Raw genomic sequence first — 20,625 nt, 5'->3', positions numbered from 1 at the left:
ACTTGGGCCAAAATTGTTGGAGACGAGGGAAAGATGATGGCACTCACAGTTGAAGTGCGACGCCATTCTCCTCTTTGGAGTGAAAGAATGGAGTCAAGAGCACTCAATAATTTCTGAATCGAGCAAACAAATATATCAAACTCGAGTAGGCCATTGCCAATGAAGGAAAGTCTCTAAAGGATGACTAGGGTAAGAAAGAAGACCCGACCAAAGCTGCCAATGGGTCTGTTAAGCCCAACGGAAATGACAAAGGTAATGGTAAGAATGGGGGGAAAAGGGAGACCAATGAACCAACGACATCTGATAGCAAGCACCCCAAATAGAACAAATATGAACCAAGGTTCACCAATTACACTGCCTTGGTCGATAGTCAAGCTGAAGTATATTAGGCTAGTCATACCACCGTTCCCTTTAGGCGACCAACCCGGATCAGAAAAGACATATCCAAAAGGGATACGACCAAGTTTTGTCGTTTTAACAACAATTATGGCCATGATACCAACGAGTGTAACCAGCTCAAGGACGAGAACGAGATCCTTATTTGACAAGGACATCTGAGGAGATATGTATGAGCAAGTGGAGGTTCTCAGTAGGAGGCTTACGGAGGCAACGAGGAGGCGCTTGTACGCCAGTGCTCACCTCCTCTACAGCCAACTCCGGCCGCTGGTACATTGTTGACCATCTGTAGAGGACCACATATAGCAGGTGACAGTGGTAAGGCGAGGGAGAGATATGCCAGAACCCTACATCATGATCAGGACATCAAAATGCTAAATGTCGAGGAGCGAACTCCCAAAAAAGCTCGAACAGAAAAAGATTTAATAACTTTCTCCGAGCTGGATGCACAACATGTCTATAGCGCCTTGGTTACTCCAAGACCGTTACTATGGACTTTAAACAATGCTTAACTCACTAAACGAGTCATTTAGTTATAAACGTGCATCTATGTGTCATTAGTAGGCTATGGTGAAAAATCTTAATCAAAAGGAATGGATATATTTTATTTAAAACATAAAATTGTACATGGGCCCACAAAAGTGTTTACAAAGTTGTTTACAATCCAAGACGGTCATTATAGTGTAAAAATTACAACCCGCCGAACTAAGTGGCAAAAATAGGGTTAACCCCAAGCTCCTCTGAGAAACACCTTGGTCGTGGTGGTCAAGCGGCTGCATATGTACACATTTCCACCTAAACTCTCCACTCAAGGTTGGGTGAGCTTTTCTTTCCCTTTACCTGTACCACAAAGCACCCATGAGCCAAGGCTTAGCAAGAAAACTTATTACTGCATGTATTTAATATCAATAAATGATTATGGTAATCATTCTAGGGCTTGCAGCCCAATTAGACAAGTGAATATCAATAAGTCACGAACTTGGGTTCCATACCCTAACTAGATAAGTGACTATGGAGTCACGAACTTGAATTAGATAAGTACTAATAAGTCACGAACTTGGGTTCCATACCCCAACCAGATAAGTGACTATAGAGTCACGAACTTGTATTAGATAAGTAACTAATAAGTCACGAACTTGAATCAGATAAGTAACTAATAAGTCACGAACTTGGGCTCCATACCCTAACTAGATAAGTGACTATGGAGTCACAAACTTGAATTAGATAAGTAACTAATAAGTCACGAACTTGGGCTCCGCACCCTAAGCCATGTGATGTTACAGTCACCTGAGCCTTTTGGCTCTAACTCTAAGTAACTAGCCTTTAGACTAGACAAGCGTTTTAGTTTTCATCGAACTTAAGGTCAGTCAAGCATTTCATGCTTATGTTGATGATGCTTATGTGGATTAGATCTAATCTTTTCGGCTTGCGTTAAACACGCTAATACCGTTCTTGACTCATAGGTCAATTCCATACAACCAGTGCTCAGTACTACTGCCAAACTTGACTAATAAGTCACAGCTTCACAGTCAATACTGACACCATTGCCGATTCTGACTAATAAGTCAGTTAAGCAAGAATGCTAAGCATTTAATATGCAATCAATGTCCACATAGAGAGCACTCAACATTCCTCATCAATAACCATGCATGTCACATACTGGGTGCAGTTTTCTTACCTCAGGCTCAAGCGTAAAATAATTTAAGATCGACCCTTGAGAACGATCGGCCCTTAATTCCCTTAGCGGTCACCTAGTCATAACCAAATATGAAATCTCATTAATAAAATAAATGATAAAAGGTTCATGGTCTAAAACCCCGCTTCTGGGACCACTCTCGTGCTCTTGGGACTACCAATCCACCCAACGGGGTGGTGGAACCATTCTCTGAGCCCCCAAAGTCCTCCCAAGACTTAAAAATGGGTCTTGCTGAAACAGACCTAGCGATGGGGCGCTCATGGGTAGCGCTGCCCCAAGTCAGAGAGCACCCTAATCTCTCATCTACCTAGCGCTAGGGCGCCAGTTGACAGACCAGAAAAATTCTGGTTTTCTCCCCTGCATTTTCCCTTGAATACCAAGCTTCAAAACCAACCTAAACACCATCCAAACTTATTATTTAACCCAAAAACCTCATCAATACCTCAACCTCATCAAAACCCAAACTTTGAACCATTTAAAACCACCTCAAATAGCCACTTCTATAATCAAAACTTCAAGCTCAAAACTAACTTAAAAACATAGCAAAACCATAAAAACATGGTTGAAAACCTTACCTCAAACTTGAATTGAATCCTCTTCAATGGCTGAACACTAGCCTAGAACCTCAAGCTTTGATCTCCTAGCTTGAACCCTCAATCTCAGCTTCAAAAAATCCAAAGAGAAAAGAGAAGGAAAGATGATCATGAGGAGGAAGAAAGAGTCTCTGTTTTGCTGTCTAAGGCTTCCTTCTACAGCTTTCTGGTTTAAAAAATATAACCCTTGGTCAAAAGACCAAAATGCCCCCAAGCCTAATTTAACTTCTCAACAGCCCCCAAGGGCAAAATCGTCATTTCATGTCTATCCCGTTAATTATAATTAACGTCCTCCAATTCCCGTTATTCCCAATATCCTCAAATAATTACCAAATAATTTCCCCCATTACCCGATCCCGATAATGTACTAAATTACCAAATTACCCCTAGGCTCGCCCCAAGCCCGGTATTTGACCCCGTTATGACCAAACCGCTAACTTACAATCTAAGATCGTCTCATGTCGAATAACCCGAAAAAATTCACATTATAATGTGGTCTCATCCATAAATCCCCAACATGCATGAAAATATACAAATATGCCATCAACAGGCCAAATTACCAAAATACCCTTACAATGAAAAGTGGACCCATATGCATGCATTTATCATCATATAATAATATAACTCACATAATCATGCATATAATCATTTAATTGCATAATAATTCAATTATGGCCCTCATGGCCCCCTAATCCAGGCTTTAAACCACATTAGGGAATTTGGGTCGTTACAACTATCCCCTCCTGTGACGACCCTAAGGTAGGGTATGCCCGCCACATACTCGTAATTCCAAGGTTTACGAGTATGTTAGGCACTTGAGCAAATGAATTAAATAAAAAGATACTAAGAAATACATAAAATTTTAAAACTTTTATATAAACTTATTAATAGAAATTATTACACGTATGAATACTTTAAATTTAATGTAGCCATATGAAAACTCTAAACCACTATTGCATTGCTACTGAGTTCGTGCTCCACAAGTTGATCAACATCTAAAGCCACACCTGGAAAATGTTGGAAAATAACATAATGAGCTAACGCTCAGTAAGTAAATCTCATGCATATACATACACATGAATGTCGTGAGTTTGAAGTACACATATACTAATATGCTGACTTATATACTTATGCATTACATTTATTGCTCATGCACTTTCAAACTTTACTTTTATGCTCTTTCTTTTACTTTCACATTTTTATGGGCCCGATTTCACTTGTGCACACTGTTTGATTCGGCCAATGCCTGCAAGGCTTGTTACACATATCATATAGAATCCCATGGGTTCTCCTCCGGCTAGCCATCATCGCAGCTAGGCTCATCGTAACACTCATTTCATCGTTGTCATAGCTGCCATACTTATTACACATATGGAGGAGAAAGACGGGAACATGGCAAACATATCTGAATGGTCAACTCTGACCTAGCCCACACTAGTGGGCAGCCACTATGAGTCTTATAGACCTCCGTCTTCTTCATTACACTTACTTAATTGCTTCATCGAAACAGTGGCACCCTTTTTAAACATCTTATTATCACTTTTCTTAAGCCTTGTGTCATTAAAATGTTCAACTTCACATAAGACATTTCAAGGCATTTCACAATTTTTCTCATATTCATATGCATGGTCTTATATCACATAATAATGTATCACATAACTTGACATGCCATGCATACGTCTAGATGCTGAAATGCCAATGTTCATGTTCATGATTCATGTTTGATGGTATTCAATCAAGGCATTGTATCACATATAACTCAAAACATCTTTAGTCATAATACATGAAGCTTTGGGTTTGTGGCATTGTTATACCTTAACGTAGAGCTATGGCTCAGTTCTAAGGTTTCCAGCCTAAAAACTTAAATGCTTCATATATCATAACATATAACAAAATCATGAACATAGAAGTAATCAACATATTCATCAACATAAGAACACATACTTGCACATAATTCATATCAATCTTAACCAAGTAAGACATCTTTCACATATCATGAAATTCATCGATTACATATCACACAACACCATTCTTCACATAGTTATCATATGCATCATCATCACCATCCCATACTTAACTCATCAGATATACACAATCAATGTAGTCATGCATCTTACATTTAAGCACAAAAGGTGAGATTTACTTACCTTAGGTCCTTAGCTTATTTTAAAACTGCTCACCAAGAGTCAATCAATCAAATCCATACAAATCATATTCAAGGCACATCATTTATTAAATTCTATCAAAATCATAAATATACACTATTGATAGTGTATATTAACAATACCAGAAACTATATAAATGATAATAATAATTATTATCAACGTAATGCAAATAACTCTTCATATAAAACTATGCTTTAAACCTTACTCATAAGATAATGTACTCTTACGATAATAATAACAACAATAATAATTATCGTCTATAAATAAACTTATTTCAATATTAATAACAAAATACTTCAATAACAATATGTATATGAATGTATATATTCAATTAGTCATTTTATAAAAGAAATCATATTTTTAACATAAAATTGTAATAATCGATATAATGATAATAATATAAATATAAATATTTATATTATTATTATTATTAATTAGTCATAATATCAATTCCGGTGATATAATAAATATACTTTCTCCAAAATTCACTAGTCTCACAAATATCAATAACTGTAAGAAACTAATATTTGATATTATTTCAATATTCAAATATTAACAAAAATATTAATATATAATCATAATTGTTAAATAATAGATTTACTATAAATCATATTTTTCATATATATATATGAAACTATATTCTTAATTTACTTAACAAAATAATAACAATAATAATTAAAATTAATTAATCATAATAATTTCCATATTAATAGAAAATCAATTATATATATTTTTATAATTTATTTAATATCTAATATTTTCTAGAAAATTAGACAGCACAACGGCTATAAAATGGACAATCCCAAAATCAAAACCTGTATCAGAAATACATATAATCTCAAATAGCCAGTATAATTACAGAAAAATATTCAATAGATCAAGAATATATAAATATATACTATAGGTACACATAATAATAATTACTCTAATCAATAACAATATAGATCAAAGAATTTATACCACAATAATCGGGTTCCACAACAAGTCAAACGATAATTTTCTGAAACTCAAAACGTACTTCGGAACCTTGAACACTAAGTTTCGACCGTCGGTCTACGGTGGATTGCGGTGGCTCGTGGTGGGCCCATCACCCAACTATGGTAGATGTAGGAGCAATTTATTGGGTTTTGAAGCCCACAACACGAGGAACACGATGGTGGTGACGGATCGGCAAACGGATGCCCGAGGTGGCCAAATCACAACTTTGAAGTCACGGGGTGGCCGAACTTAAATCGACCGGTTGAGGTGTTTAATCGGCGAGTGAGCTTAAGATTCCCACGTGGTCGATAGTTCGGAGGCCTCTGAATCCAACAGTCCGGCGCGTGGCTATATGTGGTGGTCGGAAAGTAGTCCTACGTCGTCGGCAACAATAGCACGCAAAGAGGAGAAAGAGAGAGGAAAAGAAGGAGAGAGAAAGAGAAGAAAAAATTTCTGAGGAGAGAGAGAGAAAGGCTAGGTTAAAAGGCTGAAGCCTCTTTTTTTTTTTTGAAATTACACTTGGACCTGAAATATTAAAATTCTTTTCAAATAAGCCCTTTAGCAAAACTTTCTTAATTTTATAAAAATCCTCAATTAAAATTATATGACATTTGAGTCCAATACTTGACTACTCAAGTTTCTCTATCTCTTTAATCACATTAATAACATAAAATCATATTTTAAACATTATTTTTCCATTACTATTTCTAAAATTTGTAAACTTGTACATTTTATGTATTAAAACTCTGATTTATAATAAAAAAAAAAGGATATTATGAAAATATTGGATATTACAATCCTTTCCCCGTTAAAATAATTTCGTCCTCGAAATTTTAAAATAAATTAGATAATCGGAGACAAGAACTACCATTACAAATAAACCGAATAACATTACACAGCATAAGATTTTATACACAACACTTACTTTCACCCCGAAAAACAAAAATTATTCTTGACTTGTAATCCTTATCATATATAAAAAGACGAGGATGTGTAAACACCTCACATGAGGAATACAATATGGAAAGAAAGGAAATGAGCTATAACAAGAGTATAAATTACAATGAATGTATACAAAAATACAAATGAATCCTCATCATCTATACTTCTGAACACAAACCACATAACGTAAGAAGAGAAAACGACCTTCATCAGGAAAACATCAATGATATTCATCTTTTATAGTCAATTTTTTTTTAAGCAGATGCAATTGACTGGTTATACGTTGATGATAGATGCCAAATTGAGCAACAAGTTTGTTCAATAAAAAGTTTATCGGCATAAAAAAATTGGATAACTAGAAAATAGCTGATGAAGATTATTCTTTAAAACCAAGTCTCTGTGAAACCCTTTCGTTGTCAAAACCGACTTCTTGCCCTGAATGAGAAATAGTGAGATAGGCCATTCATTAGGTACCAGTTCAGAAAAGCCTGACTCTCATTCTTTCTCTAAGAAAACGTTTAAAAATCAAAATTGTTTTCAAATGTATAAAAATAATAAAGGGCGTATTGATACTATGCTAGAATGCAAATAACCGTGGCCACTAGGAAATTCACACACTTAGCTTAGTATCCCCTCATTGAATAAAACATGGGATAAGTCTTGACTGACCAATCCACCACTTCATCTACTAAAACAAATAATTCACACATGTCTAATAAGATAGGCATGTCTCATTTCAACACCTATACCAATAATACTCAGTCATCACTTCACACAAGTAATACATTAACTTACTTTCGGGATAAAGCAGCTAATATACTATAATTTAACCACCGAAAGTAATTCACGCTACAGAGTAATTCAGTAATTAACATTTATCACCTCGATTCATTCAACAATTCACAAACTGTTTCCATGTTCAAATCAGGATCACAAAATCAATAGAAGTGATTCATTTGTCGACAACATTTAATAAGTTTGACTTTCATCATCAGAGAGGATAGTGTAACACATATTAAACAAGATAAAATATGTGATATCTATCTTGAAAACAACCAATTTCAAGGATCCAATGACCCAACAGTTTAACACATTTTTCTATAAATAAAATTCATCACATACACACTAGAACACAATCAATCTCAAGCTTTTGAAAACCAAATCATTATTACTTCCGTCCATTACCCAAGCTAAGCAACACATGGCATCCTCATCATCTCAGATGAACTTAGACTTAACTTTAGCTTTACCTGAGCCAAATCTACCCACTTTCGAACCTTCACCAAAAATTTATGAACCCCTACCATAGCTAATGGTGTATCCTACGGTACACATCCCTAAACAAAAGACTCAATTTCCCAGAGTTTGGCTTCCCAAATTTTACTCTGATACTGGCCTTGTCACGGTGGAGGATTCAGTTATGCTCGATAAAAAGGTGGCCGTTAGTATAGGTCAAAGCATACTCACCCCTAAAGACCAAACAATTTTATCTCATAGGTCAAACCTACAAGTTGTAAAGGATTCCTTAGTCCTTACCATTCAGGCGGCAGCATCGGTCTCAAACCTAGGCCAACGGGTTCTTGCAAGAGAACATGAGGTTGAACACTTGAAAAGGTATATGGAAACACAAAAACAAGAGATGCTAACCATTAGAAATGCTAACAAGAGATTGACTCGAGAGAAGGAGAAGTTGGTTAAGGAGAATGGGACTTTAACTGAACTTCTAGCTAACTACTCAGTCGATATGAAGGAAAAATGTCAGACACTGCAAACTACTGGGAAGAACCTTATAGTTGAACAAAAAAAGTTGATCAATGAGGTAGAACGTGTTCAGAACCCCAATCCTTAATGTAACTCCCAAATTTTAAATGTATTATGTACTTTTATATATATATATATATTTACTACTGTTTCACTAAATTTTCTTATTGTGTGCTCTCAACAACTTAAAACTCTGCTCTCCAAAACACTAGCCTGACATATTAACCCTTCAATATACTAACTGAACTAATAGGTCACTTTCAAAGCTTGAGAATATCAAATAACAACCCAAACATTGACATCGATAAATCATCAATTATTTATCACATCAATAATAAAGGCATGCATTCAGATAAATAACAAACTTAAATTTCTCTACCGTACATGGGAATAATCATTTAATCCAAACTCATACTTATATCACGGAAACTCAAACACACAATGAGTTTCTAATACAATTATACCACATCATTAACATACATTAACTAAAATATTGATAGATTATACTAACCATTCATGTGTGGCTTGTCTTGTGGTGGAACTCAATAGCATTTTGGATCCCAAAATTTAATAACATAACGAGTATACGACATCTACGAACTCAAGGCTCTGATACCATCTGTGACGACCCTAAGGTAGGGTACTGTGACAGTCAGTATCTCGTGATCCGTAAGGGGAAAGACCGGGTAAAGCTGTGCAATCCCACACCGCCTAGGGAAGGTCAAATCTGATGATTCTAAGACTGTGTAGGTATGGGACTGCACAGTTGAAGAGGGCTTAAATGGATTGATGGGTACTACCTATGCCAACAAGATGCATCTTCTTTTCAGTGGCCCATTACTTGAGAACTCCAAAGTTAAGCGTGCTTGACATGGAGTAATCTCAAGATGTGTGACCTCCTGGGAAGTTTTCCTAAGAAGCGTGTGAGTGAGGACAAAGCACGCTGGAAAGACTCGTGTTGGTTTGTGTTGACCGCGTTTTTGGCCAACGACGTGAGAACGTCAAATACGACAAAAACCTTCAAGAGAAATAAACGACACAGACGATTTTGAAAAGAAAGTAAATAACACACGTAATTTTTATAGTGGTTCAGCCCCAATATGTTGGTAATAGCCTAATCCACTTAGAGTTGTGATTATAGATCTACACTCAAGATCAGATGAACCTGAGTCAACTGAGTTTCTTCAGTGTAGATTACAAGAATACAAGAATTCTCTCAAATACAAGTACTCTCTCTCTCTCTAGAAAATTCGGATCAAATGTTCAAAAGACCAAAAGTCCTTTTCTGATCTCATCAGCCATATATTTATAGGCTTAGGATCATACATCTGATATCCCCTAGAATCGGGATATTTTATTATTCTTATTATATTTAAATTACAAAAATATTCAAAATGTAACAGAACACCAAATTTGTGGGAAGAATGAGAGATTTTCGCGTATGCCAAGATCGATTCTTGTTGAAGCCGTTTCTGGGAATCTTGACGTAGTCTATTCTATCTGGTTGATGAATATCACCTTCTAGTCGGCCACACCTCTACTAGGCAATCATGCTCTTGACTGGGCAGTCATGCACTTGACTGGGCAGACACGCACTTGTCTGGGCAGACATGCACTTAGCTGGGCAGACATGCACTTAGCTGGTCGGTTATGCACTTAGCTGGTCGGACATGTGCATGACCGATCGGCCAAGTTCATGCCTGGGCAGGTAAGATCATGCCTAAGCAAACAAGGTCACTCCTGGGCAGACAAGGTCACTCCCGGGCAGACAAGATCACTCCTGGGCAGACAAGATCACTCCTGGGTAGACAAGATCATTCCTGGGCAGACAAGCACATGACTGGTCGGACAAGGTCATGCCTGGTCGGTCATGACACTTCTCAAGCCAGTCAAAATTCTTCATCAATCTACCGGGTCACTTTATCACAACTCTGAGGAGCCAATATATTTATTGACTATTAATGTGTCGTTTACGGACCATGTACTACCACTTGTCACCTCTATTGCCACGTCATCGATCTCCAATTTTTGGGGATAACAGTTTGTAGGGCCAGTCGTCATTCCAGGAAGCAGCCATAGTGACGTGGGGCGTTACAAATGGTATCAAAGCCTTGACCCAGCCGGAAGTGTGGCCGACGGGGACGTCGGACCTCTAAGGTGGGTGATTGTGACAGTTAGTATCTCGTGATCCGTAAGGGGAAAGACCGGGTAAAGCTGTGCAATCCCACACTGCTTGGGGAAGGTCAAGTCTAATGATTCTAAGACTGTGTAGGTATGGGACTACACAGTTGAAGAGGGCTTAAATGGATTGATGGGTACTACCTATGCCAACAAGATGCATCTTCTTTTCAATGGCCCATTACTTGAGAACTCCAAAGTTAAGTGTGCTTGACATGGAGTAATCTCAAGATGGGTGACCTCCTGGGAAGTTTTCCCAGGAAGCGTGTGAGTGAGGAAAAAGTACACTGGAAAGACTCGTGTTGGTTTGTAGGGCCAGTCGTCATTCCAGGAAGCAGCCATAGTGACGTGGGGCGTTACAATACAAAATCTCACAATCATAATCTTTTACTAACTCTAGCCAACGTCTTTGTCTCATGTTAAGATCTTTCTGTGTGAAGAAGTACTTTAGGCTCTTGTGGTCAGTATAAATCTCACACTTCTCCCCATAAAGATAATGCCTCCATACCTTTAATGCAAAGACCACAGCCGCCAACTCTAAATCATGAGTGGGATATCTCTGTTCATACTCCTTCAGCTGACGTGAGGCATAAGCAATCACCTTTCCTGACTGCATCAAAACACAACCCAAACCCTAATGTGAGGCATCACAGTATATCACAAACTTCTCATGATCTGTAGGAAGACTAAGAATCGGAGCTGTAATCAACCTCTACTTCAGTTCCTGGAAACTGTTCTCACACCTGATTGATCACACAAACCTCTGATTCTTGCGTGTTAGCTCAGTCAATGAAGTAGCAATCTTAGAGAACCCTTCCATGAAACATCTGTAATAACCTGCCAACCCAAGAAAACTCCTAACCTCTGAAGCATTCTTTGGCCTTGGCCAATCTCTGACCACCTCAATCTCGGCTGGATCTACTTTAATCCCCTCCTTACTGACAATGTGCCCAAGGAAAGTTACCTAAGATAACCAGAACTCACATTTCTTGAATTTTTCAAACAACCTGTGTTCCCTCAATCTTTGTAGAACCAACCTCAGATGTTTCTCATGTTCTGACTCTGACTGAGAATAAACCAGAATATCATCGATGAAGACGATCACAAACTGGTCCAAACAATCCTTGAACACATTGTTCATCAAATCCATGAAAGCAGCTGGGGCATTAGTCAATCCAAAAGACATAACTAAGAACTCATAATGCCCATATCTAGTGCGAAAAGTAGTCTTCGGTATATCTCCCTCCTTGATCCTTAGCTGATGATAACTAGATCTAAGGTCTATCTTTGAGAATACCCTTTTACCTTGCAATTGATCAAACAAATCATCTATCCTTGGCAGAGGATACTTGTTCTTAGTTGTTAACTTATTCATCTCTCTGTAATCAATACACATCCTCAGAGAACCATCTTTCTTCTTCACAAACAGAACTGGTGCACCCCAAGATGAGAAACTAGGTATGATAAAACCCAAATCTAACAGCTCCTGCACATGTACTTTCAATTCTTTTAATTATGCTAGAGCCATTATGTATGGTGCTCTAGACACTGGCTTCGTCCCTAGCGCAAGTTTTATCACAAATTAAATCTCTCTATGTGGTGGCAACCCTGGTAAATCTTCTGGAAACACATCCAGAAACTCACAGACCAGTTTGGTTTCCTCTGGTCTCACTAGCATGACTTGAGTGGTATCAACCACACTGGCTAAGAATCCTATGCAACCTCCTTGCAATAGATCTCTAGCCCTCATAACAGATATCATAGGTATGCGAGGTCCATGCACAGTGCCAACAAACACAAAAGGATCTTCACCTTCAGGCTCAAAGGTTACCATCTTCCTTCTGCAATTTATGGTTGGCCCATACTTCACTAACCAATCCATACCCAGAATCATATCAAAGTCAGTCATAACTAACTCAATCAAATCAACTTACAACTCTCTGCCTTCTACTGTCACTGGCAGTGATCTAACCTATCTCCTGGATACTACTAACTCCCCAATGGGTAATAAGGTCCCGAACCCCACAGCATAATAATCACATGGTCTACACAATCTATCAATAATTCTACTAGAAACAAAAGAATGTGTAGCACCAGAATCAATCAAAACAGTATATGGGGTTCTAGCACTAAAAAATTGACCTGTAACTACTGAAGGTGAAGCCTCAGCTTTTTCCTGAGTCAATGCGAACACTCGAGCTGGGGCCAAGCTATCTACCTTCATGGGTTCTTCCTTCCTTGCTTTTGGGAAATCTTTCTTGAAATGTCCCACTGCCCCACATAAGAAGCAAGCCTTTGCCCTGCACTCCCCCAAATGGCATCTCTTGCACCTAGGGCACTCTAGATAAGTTCTCCAAGCCTCACTGCTACTCTGGCGGCCCATTGAAATACCATGCGGTCGCCTGTTAGGGCCTGGAGCTGGGAAGGTATCAGGAGCCTTCCTTTTCTGATCACTGGGGCCTCCGCCCCTACCTGAACCCCCAAATGGAGGTCCTGTCCTCCTAAACTTTCTTCTGGCTACATTGTCCCACCAGATCTTGTTCTCTACGCTCTTAGCTGTGAGCGCCTTCTTAATCATCTGTGCATAGGTAGTAACTCCAACCATAGTGGTAATGCGAACATCCCGGGCTATTCTAGGCTGTAGCCCCTAGAGAAACCTCTCCCTTTTGATCCCATCAGCGGGCACCAGCTCCATGGAAAACTTTGCCAATCTATCAAACTTCAGAGCATTTTCAGTCACTGATAGACTCCCCTGAAGTAATATGTCGAACTCTTCAGCCTTTGCATCCCTGATGGCATCATTGTAATACTTTTCGTTGAACAGAGTCTGAAACTTTTCCCAGCTCAGGGCATTGACATTTCTGGTCTGGGATATCACTTCCCACCAAATTTGGGCATCCTCCCGAAACATATATGTGGTACAGGCCACCCTCTCATTACCAGACACCCTCATAAAGTCAAGGATGGTGCTAATCATGCTCATCCACTACTCTGCCTTAGCTGGATCTGCACTACCCTCAAAGACTGGAGGGTGCTGTTTCTTGAACCTTTCATAAAGAGGTTCCCATTTACTTTCAACTTCTGGCAGCTGCTCAACTGTTGGCACCGCTATAGCTGGTGCCTCTGGCAAAATGTTCCCTGCAGGAACCTGTTGTTGTCTCAGGAGGCAAATTTCTTCTTCCTACCTCAATACTCTGGCATGTAAGTCAACAAACAACTGTTGCCAGTTTTCAAGAAATGATTGTGGAATCTGATTCTGGTCATTCTCTTGACCCTGTCTGTTGTTCTGGCCCTGATCTTCCTGGCCAACTGATGAATCCGTCATTCTTGGAAGCATAACTACAGCTTATACTATGCTGAAACAATCAATACGGCCAGTTAGGCAGTAATAATTAAACCTCTTGCTGCCTCACGGAACAAGAACAAGAAGATATCACCCATGTTCCACAATCATATCAATAAACATGTTGATTCATAATCATAGCATTTAGCATTTAGCAATTAACCATTGTCAGATAACAATGCAAATAAGCATGTTCTAGCAATATCAGGACTAATAAGCACGTTCTTGCTTATGATGCAGTAGTCAAGGCCTAGACTTATCAATATATCTCATGTAAGCAGGTAAAGCATTTATATTATATTTAAGCAGTTAAACACATAACCACATAAATAGTTACCAAACCATGAGTCGAGCTTGTCTTCAGTGGTGAGTGTACATGCCTAGTCAATCTACAGGAACCTTAAACCTTGGCACGTTCTGATGCCTATGCCAAGTTGTAACGCCCTAGTGACTCCAAGACCATTACTGTGGACTTTAAACAGTGCTTAACTCGCTAAACGAGTCATTTGGTTATAAATGTGCATCTAGGTGTCATTAATAGGCTAAGTGGTTCACGCTATAAAAGAGCTCTAGTCCACGAGTCTTTGTGTTTACCGTGAAAAATACTTACTTGCTGACATGGCACAATCGGTGTGCACGTGGGTAGCACGTGACTATTTAGTGATGACAGTCTAGTTGACTAACGACCAGAGTATAAGCTGCTCGATGGATTCAAGAAAGATGTTGAAAAGTACGACAGAAGATATACTAGCATATGTGACCAAGTCTGATCGTAGTACGAAGCCAGAGTTCAAATATAGTTATAAGTCAGATATTTTAAAGATATTTGACCCTATTTATGTGTAAAGATTATGATTTCTATTATTATTAAAATGCGCTTGTAACAAAGTTTAAACACGGCCCATATGTGCATCCTTGAGCCTATAAATAGGATTCGTGGGACTCATTTAAGGATAGGCAATAATTTGTATTCAAAGAGAACTAGTGTTTTTTATGCACAACTTTTGTATCCTTTTTTGGAGCTTGTGAAACTCAGTGAACCCTAGTTTGCTGATCGCAGGTTTCAAAGTACATCAATAAAAACACTAAGTGGACGTAAGTCATTACCAATATCTGGGGCCGAACCACTATAAATCTTTGTATTGTTTAGTTCTTGCTTTCAGCTTATAAATCTTTATCGTTTTGGTGACTCCGTGTCGTTGGCAAAATCATCAGTCAACACTCTGGTATTAAGAGGATTGGAAGCTAGTTGATGTAAGCTCCAATGGTGTATTCTCAGGCAGCGTTTAGATTGCTCTCAGTACAAGGTGTTTTTCTCTCTAAATAACCAAACCCCTTACAATGAGACTCCCCGCCCTATTTATAGAGGCAGGGGTCATTAATACTAATCATTTGTAATTAATACACATTATTCTCGGTATTGGGGGATTAATACCAATTCAATGCATTGGGTTGCATTGAATAGAGACCATGGCCAAGGCGAGGTCTGCGGGGCCCATTGCAGAAAGGTACGTACTTTATGGGGAACATGCCCCAGGTACTGTGAGGGCGTGATGTACGTATCTCCATCTCAAACAACATAGTGGGAGTGCGAATTGTCAAGTCGTATACTTGATAACACTACGGACAGATCGCCAAAAGGGTTGTCAGACGATCCTCTGGCACTGCAAAACTGCATTGGCTGACACCTGGTGCCTATCTTAGGTCTGAGAACCAGAACCTCAGACCTGGGGGACGACTGAGGAAAGAAAGCCATTGTTGTTGTTTCTTCACCTGGAAAACCTCCAACTCTGAAGGCAAACCTCAGAGGGTAATTTACCTTTTAAGGTACTCACGGTCTACCAACTGGCACAGACAGGTGGCCTCACCTGGAAGAATCCTCCTCCAGAAGAGAGACATCGGGGGGTAACATACCCCGAAGATGTCTACGAACGTCCGAGCCGGTTACTGTGAGTTGCTACGTGTCGGTAGGTGAAAATACAGACAACAATGTTATATTGTGTTTTCTTGTTATTTAAGATACTTTTATGTTACTTTTTTTTTTAACAACTTTTACGTTATCTTCAAACCTATTTAAGAAACTAATAAGTTACAATAAAATTTAAGAGCTGAACATATAGCTTATTAGTAAAGTTAGTATAGTTAATCTTATTAGTAATGTTATTGATTTTATGATGTTTAAGATACCATTTGGTTAACTTATAAGTTTTTTGTAGAAATTTATCCAAATTTGCTTTATAAAATAAATTTATACTAGAATACTATTTGGTAACTTTTAAATATAAAATAACAAAATATTTTATAGTAAGCTATGAAGTTGGTTGGTATATTGAATTTTGTTTAAGTTTAAATTTAGTTGCTTGTTTATTATTAAACTATAAAAGAAACTAAAAGATAGTTTTTGATTTTGGTCAGCTTCTCTGATAATGGCTAAAAAATATATGTTTTCCACATATTAAAATGATCACTTTGAATAGCAGATCACATTAGTATTATTTTTAGCTCAACTGGCGAGGGGTGTGTCCGTAAATACTTTTAAATTAATTTTTATATTTTTTTTGATAAATTTTAATTTTTGTAATTTAAAACATATTTTTAATTATTTTTTCTGATTTTAAATAATGTTAAAATTATTTTTTTAAAAAATTAATATGAAATTGATTAATAAGATCACCGTCACCTCACGTCCTAATCAGCCCTAATAGTAATTAACGGAGAAATATTGGAGAGTAGAGATTTTAATATTCGACAGCGTAGGGACCAAGTAATCACCCTCTCTCAAAGTCTCAACGCAGATATATCGATAGTTCGATACACACAAATACATACATACATACACAAAGCTTGGCCTTGGCGATTTCTGTTGCAAAATACGAGAATGGGGTGGGTTTGGAGGGATGATGAACCAGGAGACTTGGAATCACCGCCGGCGGGGGACATTGCGAGATTTCAAAACCCTATCCCTAGGGCGGACGGTGATCGCTGCACCACCAGGAGGGTCGTCAGCTCGCAGTGCATGACGGAGGAGGTCGAGCCTGGAAAGTTCGTCAGGAAGTGCGAGAAGACCGAACAACTCCTTAGGGATTGCGTTGGGAGGTATTCTATCATTCTCTGTTTGCTTTTCGAATTCATCCGTGGAATTTTGGTTTGCTATGCTTTTATTTATATGAATATTAGGGTTTTACAATTCTATATACTGGAAAAAAAAAATTAAAAAGAGGGGGGAGGGGGGGTTTGAGCTTCTGACTGAGAGAAGGATTATTTGGTATTATTTTTTTCCCCACCAGTTCTATGGTTAGTTAGGAGTTAATGAACTTGTTATAGGAACACTGCTATAATAGATACAATCTTTAACCGTGCATAACATTATACGACGAGTATTCAAATATTATATTAAATAGATCACCTTTAAGGTTTTGGGGGTTAAGATTGTACACTAGAATTGATGGTTAAACTTCAGGGGGCTTATATAGCAGATTAGATTAAGGGTTAATTGGATGTTTAGGTGATTGATTGGGACATGAATGCTACGAATTTTATCTTTATTATAAATATTTAGTGACATCTTTATTTGGAATTGTCTAAAGGGAAGGGAGTAGTTAATTTTTGCGTACTGGAATGGAGCGAATAAGTTTTCATACTGTTGTGTATGTTTCCGAGTGTTATACGTGTGCTTTGAATAATGGAGATAAAAACCATTGAAAAAGAAAATTAAAAACAAGAGAAATGAATACTTACTGATATCCTCTGCTGGAAAGAATCAAAGAAAATGGTAAACCAGTAAGTGAATTCTTTTATAACAGAAGCCTTATCTCCATGAATCTATGCTCACAAATTTTGGTACTCAAACTGATTTAATCACCCAGAAAATTACTTACTCAGCTTGTTTCCACTTACAAAATCTGGAGTTTTGAGGCGTCCCATGATTTAGCTTTTCTTATAGTGAATCTTATTGGAAAGTATTTGGTTCTCATACATTCTACAGACGAGGATGGCAGTCTTTAGTTAAGGGAGTTTATAATATCTGAACTTTTTGTTTTAAGCTTCAAGTCGGGTGTGTTTAGAGAGAATTCGATGCATACCCCTTGAGCCTAAGTAGCAGAAGGATGGATATCAAGAGCTCTCTTTCGGATGTTTTGGATTGTTACAGGACTACTTCTATAGAGATTTTACAAAGTTTTTGTTAACAAATCATAACCAATCCCCAATCTGGAATTATTTGAGCTGGCATGGTATGTAAAATGAATTTAACTTCCTTTAGAAAATTTTATTGATATTTTTATTACCAGACGTTTGAAGCATCTTGGTTGAATGAGCTGTTTTTTTAGATCTTAATCGATCATTTTTTTTCCATCGTTTGTATGATTGTCAACAACCTTTAAACATTGGATGAATCTTTATAGGTTTACGAGATAAAGCATTTCTGTGGATGAATCTGTTTTCACACTTGCTTTGCTTTCTCTTAGGCCTGTTGAAATTGTGCAATCAAACAAGGAGTACACTGAAGACGATGTTACAGACCGAGTGCTCAGAGGGTCTTTCCCCTTAGGGTCATCAGAGCAGGGATCATTGGACTTCCCTGGTCTACGCAATGACATTAATTCAATTGGACGACACTTTAACTTTCCAGGGCTACGGGATGATATTGACACATTCGAACGGAACTTGTTTGGTAGTATTGGTCGTTTCTTTGAAGCCGCTGAGGATTTGAGGGATGGCTTCTTTAGCGCATTTAGGGATCCACGCATCTTTGATGGGGATTCTTCATCTGCATCTAAGCATGGTGGGGTACCCATCGAGAGCAATCCCCAGAAGGGAGAAGGGCGAAGCAACCATAAATCGGGAGATATAGATCTTTCTGGGTTAACAAGAGATGTTTGAACTGAAGATAAACCATACTGGTTTCTGCCAGTTTGTACAAGGGATTTATCTCTTCTTAGAAAAAGTACATAAGCGAATCCAAAATAGTCTCTCTAGATTTTGTTCCTCTGAAGTGCTCCACCATAGCTCTTATATATTTATAATAATAATTTTTATTATGTTGGTTCAAGAATGAGATGAGCTTTGTTGACTACGTTGTGAAATTTAATTCAAATATAGTATAATTTTCATGTTGAAAGTATATGTGAAAGAACCGTGTTTGTTGTTACGTTTTCTTTTGCAAAAAGCGTTTGTTATTATCTAATCCCCAAAAAGAGTGCAAAGTACAATCTGAACTTATTTTCATATTATTATGGGATGTTTGACTTTGCTGCTTGGAGCTCGTTGGTTACATCATACATGTGACACAATTTTATGAATTTCTAATCGAAAGTTATTTAAACTAGGGTTATTGGGTCAATGCCATGTTTTTTTGGAGGGTTCTTTTGTGACTTAGTGGAATGCCTCGTTTTTCTTTGATTGAACTTATAGAAGTGAAGAATAATGGGTAGTGTGCACGTTTTAAAATTCTTTCTTGCCAACCAAAGAATATGATGACACACCACTACTTAGACCTAACTCAAAATCAAAGACCTAAGCCAATAATCTTACCCACCAATGGAGTTGATTATTAATGGTCGATTATCTAGTTTTTTAAATTGAAAGTGCAAAAGCTAAAGAAAGTATTGTTTCAAAACTACTTTTTGGATGAGATTGTGTAATTAGGTTTTTTTTATTTTTTTGTTACAAGTAAGGATACAAATTGAGTTGTAATTGAATAATGGATAGACTTGGAAAACAAATAAGTTCTAAGCACTCACAGTGGGTGCTCTACTCCATTCTTTAAAATACCTCATCAAAATACATATTTTTCTATTTTACCTCTAAATTTTACATTATATCATACATCAGCTTCTCTATATATTTCTCTATATTATTTAAATATTATATCTTTAAATATATTTTATTACTTAAAGTAAAATAAAATAATTGAAAAAGAAAAAAAATAAAAAATATATACTAAATAGAGAGACAAAACTTATAAAAAAATAATATTAAAATATTATATAAAAGATATGTAAATGTTATGTAAATGTAGATATAGATTAATTGGAGTTTGTGCATAGCTATTATAAATATATGTATAAATGAGCTGATGGAAGATATTTTATGAGTTTTAGCTAAATATTATAGAGAAAGTGTATTACAAAATATATCACAAAAACATATATTTTTATAATTTACCTCAAACTTTTACATTATACCATACATCTGCTTCTCTATTTTTTTTCTACATTATTTATATATTATATTTTTAAAAATATTTTATTCATTTTAAGAAATAAAATAATTAAATATAATACTATTACACTCATATATATATATACAAAAGTTTATAAAAAAAAACAATAAAATATTTATAACTTGATGAATAGTGTTTCACCACATATAGAGAAATACTATTCATTTAGGTAAAAAAATATAACTTTATATCACGTGTTGAAAGACTACTTAATTATTTTTTCTTTATATTATAAAGAATAATACATTTTAGCTAAATCTATTGAGAGTGCTCTAGAATCTTGTTTCTAAAATTAGCTTCTCATCTTTTGTTGGGAACTCTTATTATTAGTTTTTTTTAATTTTTTTTAT

The 20,625-nt window shown here is 37.0% G+C and overlaps 1 protein-coding gene across 1 annotated transcript; it reads left to right on the top strand.

Annotated features, from left to right (window-relative positions):
- The first annotated feature begins 16,820 nt into the window (after positions 1 to 16,820).
- LOC133823551 (fra a 1-associated protein) lies at positions 16,821 to 19,174 on the top strand. The gene is made up of 2 exons (XM_062256384.1): positions 16,821 to 17,148; positions 18,519 to 19,174. Exons 1-2 carry the CDS (start codon positions 16,931 to 16,933, stop codon positions 18,931 to 18,933), a joined length of 633 nt encoding a protein of 210 aa, XP_062112368.1. The 5' UTR covers positions 16,821 to 16,930; the 3' UTR covers positions 18,934 to 19,174.
- Positions 19,175 to 20,625: the final 1,451 nt, after the last annotated feature.

Source organism: Humulus lupulus, chromosome 3, assembly GCF_963169125.1.
Source record: "Humulus lupulus chromosome 3, drHumLupu1.1, whole genome shotgun sequence".
Classification (NCBI taxonomy): domain Eukaryota; kingdom Viridiplantae; phylum Streptophyta; class Magnoliopsida; order Rosales; family Cannabaceae; genus Humulus; species Humulus lupulus.
The sequence above is the reverse complement of the archived record's forward strand: the minus strand, read 5'-3'. Positions and strand labels throughout refer to the sequence as shown.